Source organism: Hemicordylus capensis, chromosome 1, assembly GCF_027244095.1.
Source record: "Hemicordylus capensis ecotype Gifberg chromosome 1, rHemCap1.1.pri, whole genome shotgun sequence".
NCBI lineage: Eukaryota > Metazoa > Chordata > Lepidosauria > Squamata > Cordylidae > Hemicordylus > Hemicordylus capensis.
In genome coordinates, this window is record NC_069657.1 from 148,766,175 (window position 1) to 148,779,740 (window position 13,566).

At 46.5% G+C, this 13,566-nt stretch overlaps 2 protein-coding genes across 8 annotated transcripts in view; both read right to left on the reverse strand.

Moving 5' to 3' along the window:
- LOC128335493 (rac GTPase-activating protein 1-like) overlaps nucleotides 1-1,468 on the reverse strand; it is a 30,073-nt gene extending 28,605 nt beyond the window's left edge. For 3 of the 7 annotated variants that reach the window (XM_053273930.1, XM_053273921.1, XM_053273878.1), the window contains exons 1-2: nucleotides 1,140-1,344; nucleotides 732-817 (exon numbers count right to left, since the gene is read on the reverse strand). In XM_053273930.1, coding sequence (XP_053129905.1) covers nucleotides 732-813 — 82 coding nt within the window. In that variant the 5' untranslated portion in view covers nucleotides 814-817; nucleotides 1,140-1,344. Of the gene's footprint in view, nucleotides 1-731; nucleotides 818-1,139; nucleotides 1,346-1,443 lie in introns of those variants that run through there. The other 4 variants (XM_053273914.1, XM_053273888.1, XM_053273907.1 and 1 more) reach the window with 4 other exon arrangements.
- A 3,613-nt stretch (nucleotides 1,469-5,081) lies between these two features.
- Nucleotides 5,082-13,566, reverse strand: part of LOC128340957 (sterol 26-hydroxylase, mitochondrial-like) — a 31,561-nt gene continuing 23,076 nt past the window's right edge. Inside the window, exons 6-9 of the mRNA XM_053286898.1 lie at nucleotides 12,742-12,908; nucleotides 12,463-12,544; nucleotides 11,846-12,049; nucleotides 5,082-6,392 (exon numbers count right to left, since the gene is read on the reverse strand). Of these exons, the coding sequence (XP_053142873.1) occupies nucleotides 6,267-6,392; nucleotides 11,846-12,049; nucleotides 12,463-12,544; nucleotides 12,742-12,908 (579 nt within the window). The 3' untranslated portion in view covers nucleotides 5,082-6,266. The remainder of the gene's footprint in view (nucleotides 6,393-11,845; nucleotides 12,050-12,462; nucleotides 12,545-12,741; nucleotides 12,909-13,566) is intronic.

The window sequence follows — 13,566 nt, forward strand, 5'->3', positions numbered from 1 at the left end:
TCTAGTGATTCTAGTCAACCCCTGTCAAGTCCAGAAGACTTGTTCTACTTGGCAAGCTCCCAAGTGGGGATACAAGGATACCTTTTAAAGAAGCCTCCTGCAAACATCAAGTCTTATCTGGCACCACGGCTGCAGTTTGATTTAAGACGGGATCCTCAGGCCTGCCTGAGAATCCAACATACACTAGTAGTAAAGACAAAATATATTTCATCTTTGCTGGAGGGCTGAGGTGGTGCATATGCCAAGAGTCTGAAATACTTAAAAGCACTGTACAAACGCTTTGTATTCATCTAGAGGACTGGAAACCAATTTCAGATTAAAAGAAGGGATCTTCAGGGGCCAGGCCATAACCTCCGAGGGTATGTCCATTATCTAAATCCACACCAAGATATCAAGAACATGTCCATTAAGTTTTCCAGTGCAAATGGTCTACGGTGTTTAAAATATACTATAGGTTTTAGGCATAGTGATAACAGAACAAAAGAGGGCGGGTGGACTACCACAGTGGGATAGGGAAATCCGGAGGTGGAATTCATAGTGGGTCCAGGTGATTAAGGCCCAAAGTAGAGCATATCTCAGGTGCCACAATACCCTTTGTTATCCCAGGTGAGTTACTGAAGTCAGAAAGTTCCGAGTGGAGAGCAATGGAAGAGTTCACACATTGACAAGCCTTAGCCAAGGATGGAGGAAAGGAAAACCCAACTCCATTCCCCTACTCCAAACACACACACCTAGTTCAATGCTGCTGTTGAACTGTATGAGCTGCAATAGATCGTCCATGTGGTGCATAAGCCGGGTGCCCAGGCGAGCCATCCTGCTAAAGATACAATAGTTGGAAGGGGAGAGATTGGACACAAGCATGTGCAAGTCCAGCATAAGGCAGGCACTGTCCAGGCTTAGCCTTAGCGTATGCAAGTCAATGAGAAGACTGCTTCTGAGCTTGTGCAGAGAGCAGCCACCCCCAGGGCTAGGCCCCACATTTCTACAATGAAGCACTGGGTGCTGTGAAGACCAGGACAGGAATGCCTAGCTAGAAGACTGTCTCAGCATTCCTTGGCGAAGTCGTCTTCGGCAGGAGAATACCTCAGGGTCTGGGAGGGAACCACAGAAGACAGTAGGAGAAATAGTCATCCACTCACAAGCTACTGACGCATAAACCCAAGGCAACTCAATTTGGAAACACGCCGCTGCACAGCCCGCAGGACCAGACCGAATTGTTAATCCCTTAGTTTTTCTCTTACTTGCACGAAATACCTCCCACCATCTACAGATCAAAGCAAGCGCCCTAGCTAGAGGGAACGCTCTCCTCTCTCTCCCCATTCAGCGCCAGCTAAGGAATGATGAAGCTCGTGATTTGAATCATATATTTGACGAGGGGCGGAGATCTCTGCAAAGCCCCGCCCAGCACGCTTGAAACTTTCTCGCTTTTTTTCTCCTCCTCACTTATGAGTCCGCGCGGCCTGCCCAACTCTCGATGATCTGTTAGAGACGAGGCTTGGTCTCCGGCAAGATAAAGAGCCACCTTAAAATGGTGCGATATCCATGTTCAGACATGAGTAACTATCGAAGTGTTTCAGTGCCCACCTAATCCCATCACTCAGGAGAAGCCTAGACAGAAAAGAATCTCGCCATTCCTGTATCTCCCCGCTTTGTCTCTTTGCACCCAAGATGCCACAGGAGTTCTGCTACAAGGCAGTGCCGTCAATCTTGTTCCATTTCTGCCCCGTTAGACCAACTGGACTAGGGGCGCGTAGCTAGGAGAGAAGGGGCGGGTTCACCCCTCTCCCGGCAGCCCCTCGGAGTGAGGGAGATAATAAAGAAAATAGGGGTGAGTGGACTGGGGGCCCCCTCAGGAGCTGCACCCCCGTTCTTTGAAGCCATCCGCTCAATTATAGCTACACCCCCTGAACTGGCCCACTGCATTGTGAAGGATAGGGCGCGCTCTGTCCCTCCTGCAACTGGGACATCAGCCTTTCGCAGATGTTTCCGGCAGCGGAGACTCAATGTGTGAAACTCTCTCTCCTGCCGCCAAGCTGCATCTGTTCCGTTTCTTCTGACTATAGAGCTGCTTAAAGGCACAGAACACTACCAGGAAAAGAGGTCTCCATCTATCTTGCGGGTTTGGTATCCCCATTCCTAGTCTCAAAGCACACAAGCCCCGCCCCCTCCATCCAGGATTAAGTGGTTTAGCACTGGGCAAACAGCACTGCCAACCTTTCTGGTAGTGCCCACTACCCACAGTTGAGTTTCTTCCCCTTAAGGCCACAGGAACACAAATTCAGCAGTGTACCACCTTGACTATATATCTAACATACATGTATTGATCTATTTTTAACAAAACTTAATTGTTCAGGTCTCCACACAAGCCCTTTAGACTAGACGCCTGCTTTCCTGTTTCAAACATTGTTTTGAATGTTCCCCGAAGTTTAAAACAGCCACCTTAAGTGGCACAGTGGGGAAATGTTTGACTAACAGGCAGAAGGTTGCTGGTTCGAATCCCTGCAGGTATGTTTTCCCAGACTATGGGAAACACCTATATCGGGCAGCAGCGATATAGGAAGATGCTGAAAGGCATCATCTCATACTGTGCAGGAGGAGGCAATGGTAAACCCCTCCTGTATTCTACCAAAGAAAACCACAGGGCTCTGTGGTCACCAGGAGTCGACACAGACTTGATGGCACACTTTACCTTTAAAGTTTAAAACACTGGGGAAGAGATTTGCTGCCCCCCCCTCCAGATACCTGTGATTGACCCACCTTCCCCATTATGCCAGCACTAACCTATGCAAAGGCAGCCCCACATATTTGAAAGTTCACATGGTGCGATGACCTTGGGTCTGGTCCCAGAAGACCCAGACTGGGCAGTCTTGGATATGTCATTCCAAGCTTCATCAGTAAGATGGGGATACCACAGTGACCAGCTTTATAGGGATGAAGGAAAATCAGTGCATGGAATGGGGTAAGATGCATGGTCCAACCAGTGCATGGAATGGGGTAAGATGGGGATACCACAGTGACCAGCTTTATAGGGATGAAGGAGAATCAGTGCATGGAAATGATCAATAATCATGTGTCATAAGGCCATCCATTTCCCCACTCCCCAGCCAGGCTCCCATGTCCCGTTTTTCAAGCATAGATATGCAATTATGGGAACAGCTTTGAGCTAAATTTTGGCTTGTCACACAGCTATTAGAGACACAGGAGGAGGAGCCCTTCCAGAAACAAGATGGCAAACCTTCTCACTCTTGCTTGTGCTAATTGTATCTTACTGTGGGCACATCACAGGCACACAGCTGGCTACTAGGATACAGTACTGGATTTTCTAGAGCCTGCCATGTAATAATAATACTTGTAAAAATGTTGGGAGGGGGGAGATCACTGCATACCCACTTACAAGGTCGTTTTGGGACTTTAATCCAGGAAATAGGAGGAAGGTACACACTTACCCACTGGGAAACTCACAAATAAATGCACAGGCTCTATTCTGAAATATAAGTAGCAGAATAACTGAGACCTGCCCCTTTACATTGGTGTGTGTGTGTGTGTGTGTGTGTGTGTGCAAGAACAAATATCACAAATGCAACTACTGCAACACGATCACTTTTTAAAATAAAATGCCTTATGCTTGGATGCTCCTTCCCCTTAGAATTTCTGCCTGCATGACACTCAGAAGCAGGGAGCTGATTAATGCTGTAGATGTGAGTCCAAAGATGAAGTGAGACTTGGTTCAAAAAAGGCCATTTCCTGTAAGATGCCTTCCCTATTCCAACAGGAAGGCTGCTATGTTTTGCGGGAGATGGCAATGGTAAACCCCTCCTGTATTCTACCAAAGACAACTACAGGGCTCTGTGGTCAGCAGGAGTCGACACAGACTCGAAGGTACACTTTACGTTTAGGGATTGCTACATTGCCAAGTCCTGTGCTCTCCATGCAACACACCTTTTATCCCATCTTTTCAGCTGCAGAGCTAAACTAACCCAATAGATATCAAATCCAAAGGAAGAAAGTGGGCATGAGTAGTAAACAGTGGCAAGAGAGGATGGTGCCTGTTCTAGCCTAGCAGTGACCAATCAACCAGCAATGCCATGCTACTGAAGGTACAAGGAGATTGGGGAACCAGATATGCCGAGCTAAATTTATGGCAGCGGTCAAACCCAGAACCTGTTTTCAGAGTAGGGTTGTCTATGTGAGAGGATAATTTAAAGTGTGTATTTTGTGGCACCTTGAGGACTAAGCCTGAACGGCTTAGGTCTAGGTTACCTTAGAGAATGCCTTCTTTTGCATGATCCCCACCACACATTAAGGTCATCTGAAGAGGTCAGTCTCCAGTTACCACCAGTACGTCTGGTGGTGGCTCAGAGGCAGGCCTTCTCTGTAGCTGCTCCTGGACTGTGGAAGGCACTCCCTGCAGAAATCCGTAATTTGAATTTTTAATTTGCTTTCAGGAGAGCCCTCAAAACCTATAAGTTTGGCCTGGCCTTCCAGGGTTTTTAAATTGTTGTAAATGGTTATAATGTTGTAACCAAGTCTTTCAGGGTTTTTAAATTGTTCTGACTGTTTAATTGTTTTTATGGTGGAGCTCCCCATGATTTCTTTTCCTTTTCCATAAAGTAATGAGAGTGGGGGCTGAATTGGACTGGGACTGAGATCCTACATTAGTTCCCTGATGTAAATCCCCTGCTCCAGGCTACTATTAGTCACAGAGCATGCCTACATACATGCCTAAATGTCTACATACAGGCATTGATATGCCTGTTCCCACACAGGCAGCTGAAGTTCAAGGCTTTCCGGGCAGAAGGTGAGACTTTCAGGTAGACAAGCTGCAGACTGCATTTGCTCTTCCTGCCCTTGTTTGCTGAGAAGGGTGGTGACTCGTGGCTTCCACTGTAGTATCAGAGGAGGCTAACCTAATTGATTGCAGTAGGTGATGAGAGCTATAGCCCACAACAGCCAGAGAGCCTCAGGTTGTCACCCCTGCCCTAGAAGTTCATCATATAGCTAAGGCAAGGATTAGGTCCCCTATATGCACCATGCCCAATGCAACACACGTACACCCACCCCTGAAATGAATTGCATATTCATTTTGCGAATACTTTGTTTTATTTCTATTAATTCTTTGTATATTCTATGACTCTCCTTTCTGGAAGTGGGGCACACATCCAGCCAGGTTTTTCTTTAAGCGAGGAGAAGGCAAACAGCAGCATGGTTCTCTCTCCCTCTCTCTACCCACCACCATGCATTACAGGGATATCACACTACTTTACCTGGATTGGGGCACCTAAGACTACAGTGCAAAGGATGCAGCAGGGGTGGGTTTTGTCCAGTTGTGTGGGATACTGTGTTTGGTGCATAGTATTCCAACTAGGGCCATAACAAACTGAGGGGAAATTCACATCGCAACGCTTGCATTTCAGATGCTGGATGTAAGCAAGATTCTGTTTGAACTCTACCATGTGTGCACAGAGGTATCAGGAGCTCTAGTTCCCTCAGTAAAACAGAAAATATACAGCAAAAGAAGGAAAGGTTGCAATAACCACTGAGTTGCTAAGATTGCTTTCTGGAATATTCCAATCGGACTCCTGGAAAATGATGGAGCAAATGATGGGGAAATGATAGAGCAGAGGGCCGAGCCATTCTGAGGGTCACTGGCTAATCTGTACCCTCTGCAGCCACACAAGCATGAAGCAGGAATAGAATGTGGTGTATGGATGTGCACGGACCAAAGTTTGTGCACTGGTTCGGAACTGCAGGGAGGGGAGCAGTGAGTGGGAGCTAAAAAAAAGAGGAGAGCAGGTCCTCTCTCCTCTTGGCATCTGCACGCGCATGGGTGCCATTTGCATGGTCAGCAACACTATGCTGACCATGCAAATGATGCCCGCACATGTACTGATGCCTTGTGTGTGCTGGCGCCATGTGCAGGTTATTGGAATGTATGCCGTCCCACCAGGAAACTCTTTTTAAAAGTTCCCGCTCCCCTCCCCATGGCACCAAACTGTTTTGGAACTTGTCTGAACCAGTTTGGCGCCAAACCAGAACACGAACCTTAATTCGTGCACGACCCTAATGTGGTCATCAGTGATGCAAGGACTCATGATGCAAGGACTCATGGGAAACAATAGACTAGGGAAACAACAAATGTTTTCAGAAGCTCATCGTGATCCTGTGTACAGAGTGATCCATTGGCTAGGGCACAATCAAACCCTGGGCCATGTGCTCTGAATCTTTTCAGTCTATCCAGAAGAGTTTGGTGTGCAGCCCAAGGTCCATTAATGCATCGTCCGTCTGTCAAGGAACTCCAGGTTAATGGGCCTGTCAGGCACCAGCACAATGCGGGCAAGGGGCTTCACCTCTGTGAGCTGTGGGTCTGGCCTGAATGCGAATGTCCGGATAAGCTAGAAAGAACCCAGAGAAAAGTGGTAAATTCTTGGATGAAGTGGCCCACATATGATTCCCCACAACCACACCCAGGAGAACTGCAATTACCCTTTTATTTTCTTCCTTAATCCCCTGTGGCACCCAGCACTCCCTTGCCATGCATCTGGCTGCCATGTTGGTAAAGCCCTTTTAGCCATCAGAGGGAAAAGAGGGATGACTCACTCCACAAGGGCAAACTTCCACGGACATTTTCTCAAGAGAAAAGTTGCAGGGCCATTTCCCACATGCCATTCTCTTTCCTTCCCCATAATGTACACCAAGTATGTTGAACTCCTGGCTGAGAAAAAGCCTGTTGCTTACTTCTTTGGGGATGTAGGGTTGGGACAGGGCAGCAAGAGACACTGCCAATGCCACCTTCCCTTCCTGAATCTCCAGCCTGTCATATTTTGCTTGTGAGTTGAGAGGGAAAGGGGCAGAGTTGGGCAGGGATGAGCAGAGCCACAAAGATCATGTCTGTCATGACACAAACCCTTTTATGTGAATGACTATACATTAATTCATTCATTTCAAAAGTCAATACAGGGACTAGATCCCTTGAACTGTACAGCATACTGTTCATGTGTACTGCTGTATGCACTAAAAATAATGTGAACAACTACATGTGCATATAGAACCACAACCACATGTACACTGTAAGCAGATTGCATGTGCCTTGAACATAGTGTGTGACTAAGGCTAGATATAATCATGATCTCATACTTTATACCCTCATCTTCTCCCTTTTACAAGTCTCCTTCCCTTTTATAGCTTCCCTGACTCTACTTGTTAGCGACGCTGGCATCCTCCTGAACTTGGTGGGGGGGTACCTTTCCTCTTTCTTGGTATACATTCCAACTGTGTTTCTAGTACTGTGTTTTTAAATAAGTTCCATGCTTTCTGGAGTGATTTGACCCTCCTGACTTTCCCTTTCAACTTCCTTCTTACCAGTCCCCTCATTTTTGAGAAGTTTACTCTTCTGAAGTCCAACGTATCTGTGTTGGACTTCCTTGACAATTCTCCACTCACATATATGCTGAATTGGATCACACTATGGTCACTGCTACCCAATGGTTCTGCAACTCTGACATCTCGCACCAGGTCCTGGGCACCGCACAGGATTAAATCCAAAGTGGCCATCTCTCTGGTTGGTTCTGCGACTAACATCTAGAAATTTGGACTCTCTGTCATTACCTGAATATGAATTTACCCCGTCTATGTGTGGGTAGTTGAAGTCACCTGTTATTACTGTCCTGTCTCTCTTTGACACTTCTTTTATTTCTTTCTCCAACTCCAGGTCACTCTCAGCATTTTGATCCGGAGGGCTATAGCACGTCTCTAGTAATACATTTCCTTTCAGTCCTCATAATGTTACCCACCATGCTTCTGTGGAGGACTCTGGTCCACCTAGGTTTTCTCTCTTATTGGAATCTATCCCTTCTTTGATATACAGTGCCAATCCTCCCCCAACCCTCCCCTCCCTGTCCCTTCTATAGAGTTTATATCTAGGAATAATCGTGTCCCACTGGTTCTCACCATTCCACCAGGTTTCTGTTACACCCACTATATCTATGTTCTCATTAGTAATCAAGTACTCCAGCTCACCCATCTTGGCTCGGAGGCTTCTGGCATTGATATACAGAAACCTATAAGCTGGGTCCCTCACCTGGTGTTGGTGTGTGCTATCTCCCTTACCATCATTTGACCTATTTGGCAAGCTGTCCTGTGTTTCCTTCTGCTCAACTCCTGGTTTTACTCTGTCCCCTCCTGGTTTATCCAAAACGTGTTCACCCTTACACCTTAGGGGATTTTGCCAGCTGAAGCAGATACCAGCCTGTTCCCACCGGCAATCCCCCTGGTGTCATTTTAAAAGCTGCTCTGCGACCTTCTTGATTTTTAGCGCCAGAAGTCTGGTTCCATTTTGGTTCAAGTGGAGCCCGTCCCTTTTGTACAGGCTTCACTTTCCCCAAAATATATCCCAGTGCCTAACAAATCTAAACCCTCCCTCTCGGCACCACTGTCTCATCCACACATCAAGACCCCTCAGCTCCGCCTGTCTCGCTGTCCCTGTGTGTGGAACAGGTAGCACTTCAGAGAATGCTACCCTGGGGGTCCTGGACTTCAGTATGTTACCTAGCAGTCTAAATTTGGCTTCCAGGACCTCCCGACTGCATTTCCCAACATTGTTAGTGCCAATGTGCACCACGACAGCTGATTCCTCTCCAGCACTGCCCAACAGCCTATCTAGACGTAGTGTGACGTCTGCAACCTTCACACCAGGCTGGCAAGTAACTGTGCGGTCTATACGCAGGTCACAGACCCATCTCTCTATGCCCTTAATGATCGAATCACCCACTACTAAGAGGCCCCTGCCCCCTGGAGGAGTATCCTCTGTGCGAGAGGATATGGGCACATCACCCAAGGATGGGGTTGTTGGGGACTCCCCGCTTGACCCCAACATTCAACCCAGAGCTATCAACCCAGAATTATATTGAATTCAGGCCTGTGTCTAGTTCCATTTTATTAAGGAATGAATGACTGCCTGGACTCAAGGTGAACTGACACCCAGGTCTCTTGCCTGCCTCATGTACTACTCTGTGAAAGAGAAGGCAATCCAGCATTGCATTGTGAAATGGGCACTCACAGAAACACAAGGGCTAGGCCTGAGCTAATCAATATGCTAAAATGTAACTCACTATCAGATAATGTTTGTGGAAGAGGCCAGGGGCTGATCTCCCCTTTCCTGTTGCAAGAAGTCTATGTTAATCTTTGTCAATGATTGCTCTGCTATGCCCAAAGGGGATTACTCAGTTGCTGTCTATAGAAATTCCACCCTAGAAGAACACCTGTAGATTTAGTCCTTTCACTAACACCTTCTGGGACTAGGCCCAAATCTGGGGACAAGAGAAGAGGCCCATTTGCAGCTCAGAGATGCAGATTTGCTTTGGTCCCCTCCCCAAGATAGCAGCTAACAGAAGATGTTAGATGTTTCTCCCTGGACTGCCTGAATAATTAAAAAGACATTATCCAGAAGGTAACAGCAAGTTGTCACCTTTTGGGACCCAGGAAAGATGATGGGAGATCAAAGGAAGATACAACTATAAAGAATAGCTTACTGGACAGAGAACTGGCAGTCTCTTGCCTACAAGCAATCTTGTGCCTACAAGCAAGATCTGCTCATGAGCAATCCAAGAGTTTGCTGCCCAAGCCGCAGGGCTACAGGCAGGAACTCTTTCCATGGGAGAAGGGACTGTTTGTGACTTCCACTGTGCAGTGAGAAGTCAAGACTTCCCCAGCCATGGTACCTTCACTCTCTGCCTCGCTCTGAGCAAACTGTCTGCTTGACCAGCCTGCTTGACCACCAGAAGCCAGACCACCGCTCCCAAGTTACTGTTCCCAGCTACAGCCTCTCTCCTTCAGCTGAAAGCCCCACCGCTCTCAAGCCTCTGATCCTGGTAATATGCTGCCTTCACAAGCCTTGGATCCCTACTTTCCTCCTCCTTACTAATCACTGCTACCCCCTTCCTAAGCCCCCCCTTCCTCCTCCTTCTTTCTCTGCTTCTCTCTAAATGTTTTATTAAGGATTTGTTAGATTGTTAGATAGCTGTAATTACTGATTGCACACACATATGTTAGTTAGGCACATTACACTACACTTTGAATCGGAAACATGTTTTTATTTTGTCCTGATGAGCAACTTTTAATAATAAAGCCCATTGAACTTTCTGAGTGTCTCTCTCTCTATCTCTGTTTGCACGCCTAGATCCTACATGGTCACCATCTCCAAGAACCAATTCAGTTTGTGTATGATGTGACTTTCCCTCTTTCCCTCTGAGCATGTACAGAGTGCGAAACCAGGTGTAGTTCACAACAGGGTCCCTGCTTAGGGAGTGTTTCCCCCTTCCTCAGACATATTGTATGGTTGAGATAAAAGCTTATAAAAATAAAGTAATAGTAACATTTCTTGCTGGGGTGGGGGAGCAAGGCAAAAAATTTACATTGAAATAAAGTTACAATATTAATATTATTTAGAATTAACAATGATTTCCTGTGCTCAGTGACCGGTGTATGTGTCAAGTGAGAGCAGGGTGCCTCGATTGTTTATGCAAGTGTGCCTTGGGGTGGGAAAGGTTGGGAACCATAGTTGCAGCTGTTGCTCCATAGGTCTTCACCACATTGGGACAAAGTATTTGCATTTGATGAGCCATTGTTTTTGTGCTTATATTGCTCCCACACAAATGCACTATAAGTGCAAATACAGTGAATCACCATGGTGCAATTACTTTGCATCTAAAAACACAGGGGAAAAACAACAACTCAGCATCTTGGGGACATGCTTTCAAACAAATGTATCTCAAGTCGTTTCTCATTAGGTCTGCACCAAATTAGGGGAGGTTGTGCTGCCTGTTAGCTAGTTACTTCATACACAGTTCAGCAAGACGGAACAGATGGTTTCTATTTTATGACCAACACAACGTTCAACACAGGCTGCTTCCTTCCTGCATATTTGGCTGCATGAGCAGCTGCCTTTTTCTTTTCTTTTTTAGGGGCAAACATTCTAGCCCTCTTCAAGCAGTTTGTAACTGTGTACCCTGTACAAGCCCTGCCCGCCTACCAATGTGCTCCTTAGCCACACACCCTACTCTCTACGCATACAGCATCTGAAGACAAACACATCCGCACCCAGAGGAAGATCCTCCCCATGATTAAGAATGCTCCAGTGTTGGGAAAGATCTCTCCCCAGGTATAGCTTGAGTCCTAAATATTTAGTCCCAACTTTGCCTCTCTTGCAGATCTTGGACTACAGCTCCCAGCATTCCTGATGATTGACCACTGTGGCTGGGAATATGGGAGCTGCAGTCCAAAACAGCTGGAGGATCAAAGTTGTGCAGCCCTGCTGTAGACAAATACCGTATGCCTGGAGAATGGTTAGGTGGAGGCAGAGCATGTTGGCACAGGGTTGGGGCTTGCCAGCACACTCCTGTGGGTGTTGTAACTGGATGCAGCGTACACATCTACATAATGCACGAAGGGGGCTTTTATCATACCAACATCAAATATAAATATCAAACGATCATGCACTGCAATCTGTGTCCTTAGATTATCTTCTTCTGTAATGAACATTTTATAAGCTAACAATGTGAGATACATTGAAAGGCACAAGCGGGGGAAAGGTTATGTTACCCTTGGCTGAAAATAGGTTGCTTGTGAAAATTTGTTTCTTGCAGTCCAAGGCATGATAGTGCCTGTATGATTTCCTGACCATTAATAACCATCAGAAGTAGCTGTTTTAACTGAATTTCCTTTGGGTAGAGACCTAGCTTTTGCCTGACCGGATGCCTCAGCTTTGAGGAATTCCAAGCCTGTATTTTGCCGTCGTGTCTTCTCCAAAAGCAGACAATTCCAGAGCTCCAGCTGACATATAGTAACTCACCCTGGCAAGAGCCAGATGCATCTCCAGTTCAGCAATACGGCGCCCCACACAGGCACGCACCCCATAGCCAAAGGGGATGGAGCTGAAGGGGTGAGGAAGCGAGTCTCTCTGATCCCGCAGCCAGCGACGTGGCAGGAAGCGCTCTGGCTCCGGGAAGCTGCTTTCATCATGGGAGAGCACATAGTGGGCCAACACAAAGAGGGTCTGAGCCCAGAGGGAAACACAGAGAATTAGCAACGGTCTTGAACCAGCCTCTTTGCCGTGCCTTCTGCACCCACCCTGCTGAGCAGTCTGGGAACTCGACTATGTCATCCAACTGCCACCAGAAGAGATTGCCTACCACCCCCCACCCTCATATATCTCTAATATAATTTTGAATGGATTCGAATTGTAATTTCACACATTTGGGAAGCAATCCCAGCTGAAAAGCAGGGTATAAATAGAACAACCAAACTGTCGCATTCCCACCCCACCAAGCTGCTTTTGCTGAGCTCCCTTCTTAGCATAGGCTGTTCAAGTGGCCAGTCCAGCAACTCCCTTTTAATTCACCCTCATTTCTGGCTGCTGGACACTAACAAACGCTGGACGTGAAAAATCAGGAATACATCTCTACTCACATTCTTTGGAAACTTGTACCCTCCAACCACCACGTCATTTTCTGCAATGACTCGGGCATTGGTGGGGACGACAGGGTAAAGCCTGCAAGGACAGCAAGGGAGGGGTCACCGTGTGGCTCAACAGGTAAGAAGGAACTCTTCACACAAGAAAAAATGGAAATGGATGGAACCGATATTTCAGTTGGGCAAGGTGGTCACAAAGGAGTCACAAAGAAGGCACCCAAGGCCACCACACCTCTTATTCCATCTCTTGGTCTTCAGATGACCAATGACACTTACCTGAGCGTCTCCTTGATGACTGCTTTAAGCAGTGGCATTCTGGCAAGATCCTTAGCATCGGGGATGCGGTCTTTGGGCACCACACTGATCACCTCCTGGTACAAGGCTTCTTGAATCTCTAGGTCCCTGGCCAGATGGTACATGGCCCATGAGAGGGTATTGGATGTCTGAGAAGGGAAAGCAAGGGAGTGAAGATAGTCCCATCTGGACAGCAAATACGGGCCAAAATCCTGGGGATGACTTAGTCAGGAAACAGATGGTCTGTCTGCATAGCACTGACCCAGTGTCTAACTTGCAGCAATCAAATAGCTAAAAAAACATGTATTATCAAAGCTGTTTACAGTTTGTTAAATTTTCACATTTCCCCTGAATAATTAAAAGAGCATTGGTACCACTATTGTTGCAAAATAACACTTTCCCTCGATTCCCTCCACATTCCTTCAGTCATGTTGTGAGCCTATGTGATGTAACAGCTGGAGTGAGCAAATTAGGTTCAAATTCCTATTGGCCTATTAAAGGGAATGGCTTTGGACTAGCCATTTCTCTTAACCTAATCTTCCCTGTGAGGCTAAAAGCTTCTCCAAGGAGTGCCTTGGAGAAAGAATGGGATGCAAGTTGTAACAAATAAAAAGCAACGGGATGTACAATGCAAAGTAAAGCTAGGGCTTCTGAGTTAAAGCATTTTAACTAATGCATATATTTGAAATGATTAATCAAATCAATACACTTTAAATCAATGTAGATATAATATTCTCAAATGATCATTCCAGATGTCATTCTGAGATACGGAAGGTAGTGCAAGAGATATAGAGAGATAAATAAAAA